The sequence below is a fragment of the Perissodus microlepis genome, chromosome 4 (assembly GCF_051167445.1).
Source record: "Perissodus microlepis isolate ML-2025 ecotype Zambia chromosome 4, ASM5116744v1, whole genome shotgun sequence".
Classification (NCBI taxonomy): Eukaryota; Metazoa; Chordata; class Actinopteri; order Cichliformes; family Cichlidae; genus Perissodus; species Perissodus microlepis.
Genome location: NC_140464.1, coordinates 17,746,918 through 17,763,602, shown reverse-complemented (window position 1 = coordinate 17,763,602; position 16,685 = coordinate 17,746,918). Strand labels below are relative to the sequence as shown.

The 16,685-nt window shown below is 41.9% G+C and overlaps 1 protein-coding gene across 1 annotated transcript; it reads right to left on the bottom strand.

Moving 5' to 3' along the window:
• Positions 1-1,412: 1,412 nt before the first annotated feature.
• LOC146388744 (protein Tob1-like) lies at positions 1,413-5,260 on the bottom strand. The gene is made up of 2 exons (XM_084926233.1): positions 4,980-5,260; positions 1,413-3,702 (listed from the first exon to the last, which is right to left on the bottom strand). Exon 2 carries the CDS (start codon positions 3,473-3,475, stop codon positions 2,456-2,458), a length of 1,020 nt encoding a protein of 339 aa, XP_084782359.1. The 5' UTR covers positions 3,476-3,702; positions 4,980-5,260; the 3' UTR covers positions 1,413-2,455.
• Positions 5,261-16,685: the final 11,425 nt, after the last annotated feature.

Below are 16,685 nucleotides of genomic sequence, written 5' to 3'. Positions count from 1 at the left end.
ACTGACTGGCATTAGCGCACCTTTCCCTTTCATTCCAGCTACTGGACATCTCTGAGCTCAACCACACACATTACAGTGACTCATGCTTTGTATACCATGACAAATCCTGGATAAAGAGGGAGCTGATATCACTAACGCCTCCTTTCTGCCTCTGTTGCAGGAGCTGCGACTCCCAGCCCCCACCCCAGTATTTTTGAGAATGACCCAACTCTTGTGCACAAACACCGTGTCACGTACCAAGATAAACACACTCCCACCAGAGCCTGTATCAGCGGCCGAGATAAACCAACACACACGCTGAACTTTGCACTGCGTATCAAGCCCCGAGTGTATCAGGGGACATGCAGACAGACAAGCAATGATGAGGCAGCCCCAAAGGAACAAAGATATGCCAGCAGGGTCGGTGCTGGCATGATACAGTTCAGCAACCTCTCATCAGAACAAACAGCAGTGACACAGCTCTCAGTAATGGCAACCCAGGCACTGGTCCTTAAATCTGATGCATTTTTTAGTCCTAGACATCAGGGTTTTTTTCTATAATTACACGTCCATCGTTGTAAATATTCTAATTTATGTGGGGGTATCATCCGATTGCCTTTCCTAGTTTGACATTACCAAACTAAATTCAAATTCAAAACTGCAAAATGAGCTGAGAATCCAAAGACTTGAGTTACCTTATATTTTTTAGTGGTTTCTGGGCTTCAGTCCACTTGTTCTGTCTTAATATGTCTATTTACATAAAGTGTTTTTTCCCTGCACCAAAAGCACCCATTAAGAGCCCACATCCTTGGAGACACTGGGTAAAACGTAAATAACGAACATATCTTTCACTCGGTTTTTCAGTTTACACAGTTAAAGTGATGACTGATGTCTGCCTCATCACACTGATTATGCAGTTCTGCTTTTTCACATGAACCACAAAATATGCCACATCATTTCTCTAATCTACAAGTGGGCATTTTCATTGTATCCAAGGTTCTTCTGCCTTCTATCCACGCTGTGCAGAGTACACCTCAGAATCCAGTTGACTGGTTTATCCTGCCTCGACTTAAATGTGAGCCTAAGCTTAGGTTCAGGAGGTTATCAGGGTAGACAGAGTCACACTCGCATTAAACGTGTGTGCAATGGCACTTGCCCAAGCCTGCAAGGCGTGAAAAAAGTGCCAAGAGTTAGCAGTGTTGCTTGTGTACTAGCATATCTGCGTTACAGGCAGAGGAAATAAAACAATGTTTTGAAATGTCATGTGTAAGAGCAACTTTGTTCCTGAAACTGTTGTAGACACGAAACCTGCAATCTCTAACTTAAAAGCACTATTCATGCTTGCTAATGACACGGCTACGCACCAGTGACTTCAGTGCACTCGCCTTCACCAACTGAACCACAAAGAGCAACGACAAAGTGAACCAGGGCAATTATTTTCAAGCTTTTTAATACAAACTTAATAAACCATCAGTCTCTCTTAACATGTAAGACACTGACTCTGAATACTTTGTTATACCGTTTGTTTTTATCAAGTATTGCACAATGTAGGTACAAAATTAATATACAATTACATTTTGTCCATGATATAGCAAAAATCTTTTAAACTCTTAACAGAAAATACAACTCTCATGTATTTTTTTTGAAAAAAAAAAAAAAGAAAGAAAGAAAGCAAATATTCTTATATCCCACCACTACGGAATATTCTGTACACAATCTTTAGGATAGTCAATTTTTTTACATTTTTTTTTTTAAATGATAAATTCATTTTTTATTTCAATAAAAAAGAAAACATAAAGTTGCTGCAGCCATCACAGATCACTGGAGTAGTAAAAAGATATAAATGCAATACCATGTCGTAGAAACAATAGATACTCTGATATTTTACAAACTCTGTACTAAATTAAATTATACAATTAGAAAAAGACCAGGAAATCCCACTTATTTATGCCAATCTCTTGAAAAAGAAGACCAAAAAAAAAAAAAAAAAAAAAAATTGGCGATGTCCAGTTATGTTTAAATACTGAAAAGAGGCCATGACTTGTGTTGTTTTTTTCTCTTTTTTGTCTTTTCATATATATATGTATATATATATATATTTTTTTTTTAAAACAGTCACATAAAAAAAATATTTTGTGCTTGGTTGGCAAAAGAAATAACAATGATGCATGTTGAAGTTTAGGTAACCAAGCTTGGACATTTTGTACTACAAGCTTCATTAAGGAAAAGAAAAAGGTACAACTCAAGGGGGCAAAATAATTCACCCTCGGGCTCATGCTCTTAGACTCGTAACAAAGATCTTACAGGTGACAAGTCACTTTTTCCTTTTATACTTGACATTCTGTTCTTGTTTACTTTTTTTTTTTTTTAAATTTATTTCTGTTTTGAAATGTGCATTTGTGTTTGTTTCCCCCTATCACATTATCTCTGGTCGTTTCTGTATGAAGTAGTAGCTTAAGTAGTACCTTCACGTGTACTAGTTGGCCATAACTGGCTGGAATTGCTGGTTAGAATACTGCATGTTGCTCAAGCTGAAATTCAAGCCATCCATAAGCGACTTGTCATTAAGGCCACCGTAGGCCGCAAACATATCAAAGGCATTGCTGTACTGCAGCGGGCTGAGGCTGAGCGAGCTGTCGCTGGGGAAAAGAGCACTCTGGCTGCCCTGGCCCTGCAGGCTGGGGAACACAAATTCCTTGGCATTGGGGGAGAGTGCCGAGGGCTTCTGGTGCTGCTGCTGCGGCGCGCCGAGGCCTAACCCGTACAGAGAGTGCATGGAGGTGGAGATGGCTTTCTGTTTCAGGAGACTGTTCACATTCAGGCCCAGGTTGGTGGGAGAGGTACGTGCCACCTTGTTCCCAGCACCACTGCCGCCATTGTTGCGTCCACTGCTCTTCATCTTAGTGGAGCCAAACTTGGTGGCAGCAAAGGTGGCTGTTGTGAAGGTTAAAGGCTGCGTGGAGCGGGGCATAAAGGTGGGGCTTACTGCTGCCGAGTGGCCAAAAGGTGGGGAGGGCGAGCTGGAACCCGGGGAGGCGCCATTCACAGGCTCATTGATGGGCATGAAGACCTGCGCGTCTGGATTGAAACTGTTCTTGATCTCCTTGTCCAAATCAAGTCCCACATTGCTACTTCCACTTTCGTTGCTGTCGTCGACGTACAACACTTTGACGGGCCCCTTCTCCCCAATCTGGTAGGACACCTCATAGGGGTCAATCCACACACTGAGGTCCTGGGGAAGGTTGTTGCGGACATCTTCAATGTCCAGCCCACTCTCTTTGGCTGCCTTCTCCACCACGGGGTCAACCTTCTCCCCAACGTGGATGCATCTGAATCCTGAACCTTTGTATGGCTTGTCCGGGTACCAGTGTCCTTCATATTTCTGCTTCAGCTGCCGCTCCAGCTCCTCGCCAAAAATGTTGACTCGCCGCCTGGGCAGCTTGTTATACAGGTATGAGATGATGAAGTTGAGGGCTACTTGGATTTCAAGCTGCATAGCTAACTGCTGAAGTTTACCCGATGCAACAAGATTATTTGTGTCTGACCTTGAACGTGTCCACTGGGTCTGCTTTGTTTATCCGTGTTTGGCAGCACAGCTGCTCTCTCCAGTCGGGATGGCAAAAGTAACCAGAACTTGGATGAAACAGGTTGGGGAAAAAAATCAAAATCAAAAGTGCTGGTTTTGTGTAAGTGGTGTCCTTCCACAGGGTGTGATATTTTTTCCTGCAAGAATTAAAAGTGGGGGAGGGACAAAACACATGTATAAGTACATGAAAATATATTTGGAATGATCATGCAGTATGGCTACACAGCTAAAACGAAGGGAGGAGGGTGCTTTAATTATTAAGCATTTGTTTTTAAAGCAGGTATGTTGTACTGTGACCATTTGAGCTCATAAATATGTAGGCTGTAAGCCATAAAATGGCCAACCAAAGCAGGATCTTAAAGGTAAAATAAACCAGAAAAGAGGAATATACAGAATACATTCTAATAATATGAATATATTGATATAAATAAACAGAAGAGGGACTACAGCTGGGCTATACTGTTGTCAACCCTGCATCTAAATGTCAAGAAGTAGGCATTGTGCACATTAACCTCACACTAGGACTGAGAATCCTATTACATAATAGGCTTCTAGATATCCTCCTTATAGCAGGAGACAGGAAAACTACTGCGGGGTTACCGCATTTCATTATCCAAAAAGGGTAAGCTTGACTTAGTGAGTGCTTTGTAGATAATACCTAATGGTGGATAAGTTGGCAAAGAAACGATCCGGTTGGATTTCAGGCTTATAACCGTGCTACTGGGTTGGTATGGTATGCATACGGCACAGATTAGTCGAAGCAGTGTCGCCGAACAACCTGCCTGCGCCCATGTTTTGCGAAAGGATTTAGCCATTAAACATTTACTGAAACGAAGGCTGGATGCAGGCAGCACAGAAATAGCCCTCTTCTACCGAGAAGAGCTAGACAGAGAGGGTTTATAGGGAGTCAGCCTGTAGAGGCTGCTGAAATGCCCCAGAGTGGATTATTTTATTTCTCAGAGGGGGAAGCTAACCCATACTGGAAAAAAAAAAAACCAAAAATCTGCAGTGTCTACACCTCACTAATAAAGATTGGTCGCAGTTGTAGCTACAGGTCTTGGCTGGTGTTACAGTAAGAAAGGCATAATATTGCAGAAACTGCAGCGCACAGGAACAGACTGTACTGACACCACTAGAAAAAGGCGATACAATAAAAAAATAATAACAGGCTGCAGTGAAAATTCAACACCACATCGGACTCATTTCGAGTCTATGTGGAGGTATCGCTATGTGCTTACATAAGAATAGAGAAAAAAAGAGCACACACAGCCTATATACACCCCTCCCTAACTTCGTGAACTGACGCAGCAGATCAGCTTATAGTTAAGTATGAATAGAGCTACAGTACGACTAAGAGCAATAATAAAGACAGCGACACACACATTAGCGGAAACAAGAGAGCTGGAGTACTTACTTTTTTGTAAAAAATAAAGATTCTCAGTAGTTCTGAAGTACCGTTAGTTAGTGCAAATAGGAAAAAAAAAGTATAAATACTTTCTTCACATATAATAAATTATCAGCGTTACAAAAAAGTCTTCCAGTACATGTAGATTTTTGGAGGATTGGCGTTTACGGTTTTTTTAAGTTTATTTTTCGGTTTTTTGTTTTTTAGCTCTCCTCTTTCAGCAGGCTTGCAGAGTAGCTCCCTCCTTTCTCGGGAGTTTCGCAACTTCGTCCTCTTCTGATACGACGTCGCTCGTATTTATAGCTTTCCTCCGCCATGGGCACGAGGTAGGCGGTGATGCGGTTCCAGAGGTCAAAACAATGCAAGCGCCTGCGATTGGTCCGCGGTGGGAGTCCCGCCCTCTTCGTGACGCCCGAGGCGAGCACTGATTGGCTGATCGGCGCTGTCAAACTCGGACAAACGGTCCTGTGAGACGAGAGAGACGCCTGTGATGAGGAGTTTGCGTCAGAGATAACCTAGGTCTGTGCTGACAGCAAAAAGCAAAAGTCCTAATTAATGTTATTCACTAGCAGTATTATGTAAAGAGATTGAGTTGACTTGAAACAAACATAAAGGTGAAACTGTGGCACTTCCGGGAAGTAAATATTTTATAATAACCCACCCAGCAGGTTTTAATCGTCGCAATCAGATAATATTTAAGACTAACAGCTCTGTGCCATGTTGATACCAGAAAAGGGGCCTTAAAATAATTTGCGCCTGCATTTCGTCACAGAATAGTCACAAAGACACCCCCCCCTTTTTTTTTTTTTTACCTGCCACGAAAAGCTGCAGGATCTGTGATAAATGTATAACGCCTGAGAGGAGATTCCCCACAGCGGAACGATACAGCTGGCAAGCAGTGTGGGTTGTGCTGCATGCTATCTAGAAAACACAAGCGCTGATTGGTCTAAAATGGGGCAGGAACCATACTGTGAATGGTGTACCCGTATCCAAGGTGCTGATGTAGGCTGCGCACGTCATCGCTCGGCTGAACGCACGCTGTTGCCTAATTTAAAGTGAACCGGCACACACACAGGTATCTGCTCAAGAAAGGAAGAGTCGCTGAGGCTTTAAAAGCCTTTAAAACCACAATAAGGAAAACGTGCTTTCTCCTCATGATTAGTGGTGTTATGTGAAACGGAAATAAAGCCGTTATCCTGATTGATTTACTTTGCTGACAACTTTGAGGTCGTATAGATAGATAGATAGGTCGCCTTATTTACCATGGCAGCAGTGCTTTTTATTTAAAAAAAAAAAGTCTGACAGAGTGGACATTCTTATGTTTCCCAAGCGGAGTCATGTGCTTGATGTGAGCTGTAAATGCCTGCAAACAGGGCTCCTGTGGAAAGTGCTTTAGGGAACAAGACATGACAGATGAGGCAGGGGTGGCTGAAATAGAGGGGGGATTATACGATTTGACATTGCCCAGCAGATTCAGATTCACCATCTATCTTAAAGTGGAAGTGGGCGGGTGAGTGAGTGGACTGCCAGCCAGCAGCACTGTGTTTTGCAGCAAGCCTTGTGGGCTGTTTTCACTGTAAAGATCTCGGTGTCACATGTCCTCCAGAATCACTTCCATATAGCCATTCTGCTGGGGCTCCTTTTTATGGTATGGTGTTTATATTGTGTATGGCTCCTGTGCTTTTTCCCCACTAATGTGTACACAATTTGTGCCCTTGTGATGTTTGGAGTGGCAATAAAAGACATCAGCTGACAGAGCAAGGTCAGCAGCTATAATCAGGCACGTTAAGACTGCTATATTGTCTTAGAGCGTAATCCTCTAATCATTGGAGTCCAGTGTATCTGCCACTCACTGCTGCTTCTGTCACATGAAGATTTCTAGTTCTCCCCTGAAAACAGTGTCCAGTCTAACTTTGTGCCATGGAAATGAGAATATAGGCAGTTACGTGAGTAATTTAGCAAACGCTGCAGCTCAGTTGCCTTGCTGTATGGAAATCCAGCTCATCAGGGCTTAAGCTGACCTTCCTGTGGAACTTTGCAACAAGAAAGGAGAAAAGGGTATTTTAAAGTTTACTAACCCATTTCTCAGCAAACTGAAGGGCATCTTTTAAGTATTTACAACAAGGCCTTAACCTAACACTCCTTTAGCACCAGAAGACAACACGGTGTTGCCCATCCTTCACTGCTGTCCTTTAACAGAAAAACACAGGCCCCTGGTGTGAAGTGACTACAGACCATAATAATCCACTTCTGCTTTCCTCTGAATGGTTTGTTCAAAGTAATAAGCGATAAGAAATGGGGAAAAAAGACAGTCCAATAATGTGCAATAATGTAAAAGGCATTATCCTCTTAGCAACGAGGAACTTAAGGGCTGTGATTAAATAACCATTTGCTTTGTGTTTATTTAAGGTCTACCATTATAGAGCAGTGACACAAACAAACAGACACACAAGTGGAGGAGGATTTCTCACACACTGCTGCTTCCCTGTCTGCCTTCCTTTCCTTTTATCCCTCTTTCTATCCACCCCCCCCACCTCCACCCCCACCCCCTCCCAACAACCACCATCGCCCTCCCTCTTTCCAGCTCAGATGGAGAGTCTTTGACGTCACAGGCTGTCATTACTTAACACAAGTCTGCAGAGCGCCCTGGGCTCCTCGTAATAGACAGATGCTTTGCTCTCCCCTTTGAAGAGCAAATGAGGCAGTGGGTGAGACATGCAACGGAGGAGACGGCAAGGAATACAGTGGGTGTACACTCAGGCGCTGCGATCGAGACTTTTAGTGTATTTTGTCTTTGTGCCAAAATGGAGAAAACAAAAGCTGAGATAGTCGCCAAAATTATCATTAAAGGAAAGAAGTCCCCACTGAAAGAAGAGCTTATATTCTCTCTAGAGCCTTTGACAATAAACATTTAGCAGGATTTAATCATACTTGTGTTTCCCTTGATGCAAGTTAATGTTAACTAACTAACTAACCGTATATGCTAATTAACAACCCATCACATGAAAATCAAAAGGCTGTGGTGGATGATCATGATCAGAGCCCTCTATCCTGTTGGGGGCTACCTTTTCCTGGACAGCAATGCCCCGTCCAGAAGCTACAGGGAAGCAACAAATATTTTAACAGGGCCAAAGTTATGAGAATCACATGCTATGCCTTCACAGTCATTAGAACTCTAACATCAACATTAGATTTTGCATCACTGTGTCATGCAGCTTTTCTGAAGGACTCATGGAGCCACACAGGAACTGAACAACTCATTAAGACAATTCATCTTGGTTTTTCCTTTAATTTTTCCTACTGTAAAACTGTTGCTATTGACTGAAAAACTGTCAAATTGCAGTTAAATATTTAATTCAATTTCAGTGTTATCTATATAGCACCAAATCACAATAGCAGACACCTAAAGGTGCTTTATATTTTAAGGTAGATACAATACAATAATACAGAGAAAACAACAACAGTCAAACAACTGCCTATGAGCAAACACTTGGCAACAACGGGAAGGAAAAACTCCCTTTTAACAGGAAGAAACTGTTGGTAGAGCCAGGCTCAGCGAGGGGCAGCTATGTCTCTTATATGTCTGGTAAGATGACAGAACACAATAAGTACATCCACATTAAACAGGACAAGCTAAAGCTACACTTTTCATTCATTCGACATATTTAATCTACATAAATATAAATCTCACTGAGATCTGTTTCTGAGTGTTTACATCAGCGTTTCATGGCAGTATCAGCCAGTCTCTGTGGCAGCCTTTCAGCTGTGGCTGTCCATTAAACATCATGCATCAGTGGCTCGACTATGAGTCACGCTGTGTGCATACGCACTGAGGATTTACACGGCACGGTATGTGTAAATACAGAGGTTGTGTTATGAGTTGTCACGACATCGACGTAAACGCTTTTCTCTCCCGCACAGCCGCCTTTAAAATCCACAGAGGCTGTTACATAATTCATCCAGGAGCGGACCGCTGGGACAACATCAATAGATCTATGTGCCATCTGCATAGAGTGTGTGTGTGTTTTTGGGGGGGGGGGGGGGGGGGGGGGTTAAAAAAAAAGCATCTTAATACAGCCAACTGTAAGCTCTGTAAAACAGCAGAAAAAAGGAAATAAAAGATACATATTTATCTGGACTGTTATGTATATATTTTATGTGTTTATAGCTGAAGTTTGCTGTCGCTTCTCTGTTTCTCTGTTTTCGTGCCGAGCTGCTGCTTTACATTCATTTATTTTACTTTGACCTTGTAGCGCTGCTCAGAAAAAAGAACGTGCTTCAGCTTTAACTTGGACTAAATAGAAAACACACATTCACACACGCGCGCACACACACACGCGCGCACACACACACACACACACACACACACACACACACACACACACACACACACACACACACACACACACAAACGAGCAGGTCAGTACCTTCAGCTGAACCACCCCAGACTGATATTTCCCAGGAATGGTTCCTCGTGTGAGGGCTTTTTAAAGCTAACTATCTTCACCCTGTATTTCTATTGATTTTGGCTGATTTACAAGGGGAAAAAAGGGAAGAAGGAAGATAATCAATCAATGCGATAGCTCTGTGTCAACTCAACAGAACATGCATGCTGGGTCTCTTTGCACATAAATTCCCTCATATGATCAAGTGACACCCCGTTTGCCTCATGGAGAATCAATTTAGTAATGAGACATGGATGGCTAATGGAAGATATGAAAAAAAAAGTGCAGAGGAAATTCTGATTCATTTATACAGTGACAAGGTTCATCACTTTTTGTGGTAGATTATGTTGCTAGTTAATATATATTATTACTTTTCTGCACTCTTCTCTCTTACTAATCATCCATTTGGATGGCAACACAGTTGCTCACAGTGTGCACAGGATCTAAAAGGAGGGGTGGAAGGTCCCCTGTGTGGTCTTGTACATACTCCACATGAGTCAAACAGCAGGAAGTGGATGCGCTCCAAGTTGGCAATCTAAATAGTAAACAAATAGAGCTGGGTAGACGCTCTGCAGCTTGTTAGTTTAAAAAGAGAACAATGCGTTATCAATAATTTACAGTGGCTCGATGCCACAGCTTGGCAAAAAGTGCAAATGTGTAGCCGACAGGATGACAGACACAGCCTGTAGATCCTAAATTTGTAATATTTCTAAAATCAACGAATGATTTTACTGAGTTGTTAAATTCTCTGCACATGTTCTTCTTCAACAACAAGCCTGGATTAGATATAAGGACACTATCTTCAGTCCACCATATATTTTTAATGATTCTGTTTGCTTTTCATAACAAGCATAAGTTATTCTAAACGTTCATCTTGTGACTGTTATTCTGTTAATGTTGTCACATCTTTTTTATGTTAACACCAGGGACCTTCCTGTATTCGCGGTTCTAAAAGTGATAATGGGAAAATCTTTTCCTCGCCTCCCATCATTCTGCCTGTAATATTTTTATTACATTTTAATAGATCTAGTTTGGGATTCATTTTGGGAGATACTGCAGTGTGTCAGAGCACTCTTTAGTGTACCCCTGATTGGAGTTAATGTGCCTGCACAGTAAGCAGACTGTAAAAACAATGCATGAAAAATCACAAACCAGACTAACATCTACCCCCTATCTGCCTTTTGGTCTAAAAACTGTCTGGTATGTTTGGACTTTTCAGTCCTTCAGTTCGGACAGGGGCTCATTTGCATTGACATTATTATTATATTTGTGGCCCCATGTGTCACTGACCACCTCCAAATGTCCCTTCAGGAATGCGGTGGCAAAGCCTCTCCGAGTACGTTCGCACCTGTATATAGAGCGTGGAGGTGTGAGAGAGGAAAGAAAAGGGGAAATAGGGAGGTATAAAGGACAGCTGGGAGGATATGAAGAAAGATGCATAAAAGAGGAGACGGTTATGACCGTGTGGAGGAAGGATGAGTGTCACAGAAAGTGAGCAAGAAAGATGAGAGGACAGATAAATTCAGAAAGCGGATACGTGAATAAGAGAACAAGAATGAATGGATGAAAGCCATTTAAAAGCTTCAGCTCCATTTCATTTTCAAAAACTCAAGTCATCAGCATTGAGGCCTCCGCAGACAATCCTGTAAGCCTATTCAAGGTAGATTCAAGGCAGCGGCTGCAGACTCTGATGCACTTATCATAATTCCTATTAGAGCTGACCCTCCGTGACACGCCGCGCAATTAGGATTCATGGAGAGAAATTAAAAGTAAACAGCAGGAGCTGTCTCTGCAGACGTGGGCCTGATAGATGAGAGGAAAGATAGAGGCAGACAACAGAGGAAGAGGAATGAGGATGAATAAAAACTGAGAGGGAATAACAATCCCACTGTTGTCTTTAACAAAGGGAGGGAGGGGGGGAGGCTCCACTGTGTTCGTGGCTGCGGAAAAATACTTTGTTGAATCTGCGTCTCCATCAGAAATACACACACGCGTCAATACATTTCTCATCACACCAGCCGTGTGTGTGTGTCTGTGTGTGCATGTTGTAACTAATGATGAAGCCATACACCGGTAGCTATCTCATCTGCTTTTAAAATGAGATTGTGTTTTGACAGCTTAAGAAACACCCATATTAATCTTGAAATTTTCTGGCTATTGTATTAAATTATTCAACATGTAATCATCCAGCCTGTCACAGGGGGCAAATTAGATCCTGCAGCTAATCTTATACAAACGAAACCATTCAATAAAAAAAGGACACCCTGCGCTGTTTAGCCTGTGATGTTGCATCAGACCAGAGCAGCTGTTATCCCCTCGATGTGTTCCCCTCACTCAAAAGACAGTAAAATGTGCTTAAACTTTGCACTGCTTCCATGCGATTCCAGCAGTTCTTTGGTGATCTGAATGATTTATTAGCTTAATCAAAGCCTGATCCGAGAATAACGGGACATTCCTTTGCGTTTACAGACTGCATTTTAGCGTGGCTGTTTATTCAGTAACGCTGAGGAAACGTTAACGTCTGCTTAAGAAAAACTTGTGTGTTTTTCTGAACCAGTCATTCGAGGGCAAGTGAACTTCAAAATAAGCAAATATAAATGAGAAAGTGAGTTTGCGTGCATGTGTGCTGCTAGTGGTGGGATGGTATTTGGAAGATGTGGCGTGTGTTTAATTAGGTGAAAATTTATTTATAAATTCAATTAAGTCGCAAGTTAGATTCAATATAATTTTTATCCACAAAGATTAGAGATGTTGTTTGGCTTTATATTCCAAACCAACAGCCACGTCTTCAGCATGTTTTTGGTCTTGGGTGTTGCCACAGTAACTAATTCTTCGAAAGGGAGTGATAAGAATGGGGACAGTATGCCTCTGCTTTACCCTAAAGTCATCTGAACCGGCTGGGATGAGACAACAGCCTGTTACAGCAGTGGTTAACTGAAGCTGTTTTGACACATGAACTTGGGACTATTTTGGGAGGATTAGGTCAGGGTCTTTTCCCCAGTTGACTTTCTCAAATGTAGCGTGCTGCAGGAAATAGTTCGCTTCAAACGCATTCTCACCATTAGAAAATCTTCATATGGCACAGGAGAGCAAACTGCCAAAGCAGGGCGTGAAGGAAGCAGCACATATGACACAAACTCATCAGTGGTGAACGTCACATCAGCACAATTGGAGTAATCACACGGACTTTGTACTAAGAAGCTGGCAGGCTAAAGACAGGCGAATGTCCTGAGTCAGACATGCAATTCTGCAGGGTAAGTCCCGGGGCAATCACATCCAAATTTATTGTAATGATTATTTTATTCTCTTGAATATAATTGTATAAAAGTACATAAAAAACAGTTACGCTGTTATTTACAATAATTGGTATATATTAACATATAGGTTTTAACACCATACTACCTTGTTAGAATTGTACAAAGTCAGTTTTTGCCTTCTCTTTCGCTCTCCCTCAATATATGGGGAGGTGTGTGTAGTTGTGTGTGTTTATATATACACAAAATACAGTTTAAAGCAAAAACAGAGCAAATCTAACAAGCTTGGAAGTCAATATTTGGTATGATAACCTTTATTCTTAAACACAGCCTGAACTTTGTAAAGGCAAGTTTTTTTCTTGTCATTTCTTTAAGTAGTCTTCAAGAATGGTCTCGAAGGACATTTAAAACTCTTCTTTGAATGTCGGCTGCCTTTTGTTCTGTTTTCTGTCAAGATGATCCCACACTGCTTCAATAATGCGGAGGTCTTGGCTCTGCAGAGGCCAATCCATGACTGATAGAGGTACAGTGCTCAGCATAAATGAGTGCAACCCCTTTAAAAAGTAGAAATTTAATCAGTAGCTCAATGAACAAAAGAACAGTTTCCATCATTTTCACAAGGCTGAGTTTTATTGAACACTTATTTAACTCCATAACATGAAATTAAGGTTAATAATATAACTTAGATCACAAAGTCTTCAGTTTTACTCAAATTGGTTGAAGCGAAAATGAATACACCCCGCAACAAAAACTACTACATCTAGTATTTTGTATTACCACCATGATTTTTAAGGACAACACCAAGTCTTTTAGGCATGGAATGAACAAGTTGGCGACATATTGCAACATCTATCTTTATCCATTCTTCAAGAATAACCTCTTTTAGAGCCTGGATGCTGGATGGAGAATGATGCTCAACTTGTCGCTTCAGAATTGCCCACAGGTGTTGGATTAGGCTTCAGATCAGGAGACAAACTTGGCATTTCAATCACCTTCACCCTGTTCTTCTTCAGAAATGCAACAGCAGCTTTAGATGTGTGTTTTAGATCATTGTGAATCCACTGCAAGGCAGATGCCTTCTTCACGTTATTTTATGGTGGATCAAAATCTGACGGCACTGCGTAATCCCGTCAATTTTGAAAAGTTCTGAAATGCAACACCAAACCATGACACAGCCTCCACCGTGTTTTACAGTTGGTCCTACACCTCGTCCATACATACTGACTATGATTTGAACCAAAAGTTTCAAAGTTGGATTTATGACTCCATACTTCAAGTTCTTGTGTAGGTTGGCATACCTCCACCTTTTCTCCCCATATCCTGTCTTTAAGAACCCCTTCTTGATCCTTCCACTGAGAGCATTTTTAATGAGGCTTCAATGGAGAGTCGATGAATCAACTCTAGGCCCAGATGCATCTCTGAGGTCCTGTTTCAGCTTTTTGCTTTGACTCAAGCCTTTGAACGCTACCGTATCAAAATTATGTTGTATCAAATTCTCATAATGAATAAAACTATTAAATTATTCACAATATTTTTTCTTTCCCAGAAGGATTATGACTTGAAGGAGATGTAACAGATAAGCACAGCTCTGGGTATATAACTCTTTACTTTATCTTCAGCTGATGACTTGCAAATACTATGCCCCAAGGTACATCTGGCTGGAGCAGACACACACATTTTACAGCACATAATCTCTGCTGGTGTTCCTCGGCATTACCAGACATCTCTTGTCTCTTGGAACAGTGTAGTGTGTGTGTGTGTGGGTTTAAGATCTCCTGCCCCCTTATCAATGCGTCACACCTAAGCACAGTAACATGGAAACACAACTGTACGGATACGGTATCACAGAGAGCCTGATGCATACTTAAAATAAGTACAGCACATTAACCTTTCCTTTATTTAGCTTCTGTCCTGTGGAGTCAACGAGGTGAACAAATATCAGATGGCAAACCGACTGGCCATGAATGCAAATCAGAAAGCAGGCAAACAGTATAGATAGTAATTGACAGCAGCTCCGATGAATCATCTAATGGATCTGTGTGTGTGCGTGTGCTTGTGTGTGTGGGTGGGTGGGTGGATGTTTATACATAATGGAGAGTAGCAAAGAAACTGTGGATTTCAGTCGTTTCCACTGGGTGATGAATTTTCTCATATCTCCATTAGTAATTACAATTCATTGTTTTTATGATACACACCATTAACCTGAGTTAAAGGGACACTCCACAGCAAAATTAAGCAATGCAACTGTATGACATAATCACGCTCACAGCAAGGCAGCAGAACTGGGTCGTTTTTTTATGCCTCACATTGTTTTTTTGTGAAAGCCTGATTGATGCCTGTGTTGCCCACCTACAGTATAACAAAAGTTTGTTCAGAAAGCAGCTCAGGGTCACTTCTAACTCCACATCCAGCGCTCAGTCAAGTGACATCACTCCAGGCAGCTGTCAGACTCGGCGCAAAAGGCTTTATGTAACTTTTTTCAAATATGCTATAGGCCAGTAAACTCCTCAAATGCTGAAAACAGGCTTTCAACTGTGAAACCACTTTCCATTTCCCCCACTTATCTTCAACTGCAGCTGCACTATTTTGTGAGCAAAAAAGAAAACAGTATCTGTATGTTGTGAACCAGTCGTATCCCATATTGTAGCTAATAAAGTTTCTAAAAACGCCACTACCCCTAAGGCACAGGATTCAGAAATAGCCCTCTATCTGTTTTATCCTCTCCTTTTTGTTTCCTCCCAATTCAAAGTGCTAACCAAACAATCCTTCTACAATACTCTGGCTATCATAAATCTTCCCGCGCCCACTAAAAGGAAGCACCCAGCTGCTACACTTCACACTCTGAAATTTGCACCAGTCATCTGAAATTTACTTCAGAGACCACAGTATGTGCACGACTTGCCGTATCATTTACAAGCTCCCTTTGATCACCAGCGAAAGCATATGATGCATATGGCGTCCCTGCCTCCACCAGCCCCACTTCGAGTCAAGCATGTATGTAGCACAGCAAACTGTCCCTCTCGCTCTGACCTTTGGCTGACACACACATATGGAGTCACAAACACACGCGCGCAAATCTTTTTTGACATAATGGTGCCAGTTATGATATCTCTGGACAACTGTTGGCTTCTGTGGAGAAAGTGGTCGGGAAGCATCATCTGTCCATTCAAAGGCAAACAAAGACTCATTCACCAGCTGTGACTCTTTCCGACCTCCCCAGTCTGTAAGAGACCCCAAATGTCTCATCTTCACTTTTTTCAAAATGTTCCTTCCAAACACCACAAAAAATATACCTGTTAGTTTACACTTTTTTTTTTTTACAAGGTTCCCTGAACTCTACATCAAATGTTTTTTTCCCCATTTATCCTGAGGTGCCACAATTCTCTTACTCCTGGACTTGTGAATGAACCATGCTGGGCAAAATCTTCAAAACAACAAATCAGGAGTCCTCTGGAAGGCTTATCATATAATTGTCAATTCACATCATCCCCACTGATGTCAGACATTTAGAGGCAATTTCAAACTGCCACCCGCAGATTCCCAGCAGCGACAGGAGAACAGCTGCAATTACTGTCTGCAGGACAGGAAGGAAAGTGAATGGCATTCAGGAGTTACATCAACACAGCTATTGTGTTTAAAGGCTCGCTACAGGTGAGTCTGTATTAACACTAGCATGTGACAGGGCTGGTTTTAGCCTGCCATTCAAGGGTGGCCAACTTAAGTGCTAGTTGCAGATATGGGGGAAAGGTTAGTAGAGCAGAACAGAACGTTGGGCATAGCCACACAGTGACATTTCCTGAGATTAGTCTTGCAATATTGTGTTTTTGAACACCATCCTTTATTGCGCATAATTTATAAAATCTAGGGCTCTCGCTTTTCTAAAACTTGGATCACAAGGGAGAGCACACACAGCACACTTGGCCAGAATCCTAAACAGGAAATTAAAAGAAAATTCCTTAAAGACAATGATGGCTCCTTCACCAGAGAGCCGATCAGCAGCTGAAGCAGGAAACATC

Coding starts and splice junctions, on each gene's coding strand:
- LOC146388744 (XM_084926233.1), bottom strand. CDS start 3,475: ATGCAGCTTGAAATCCAAGTAGCCCTCAACTTCATCATCTCATACCTG.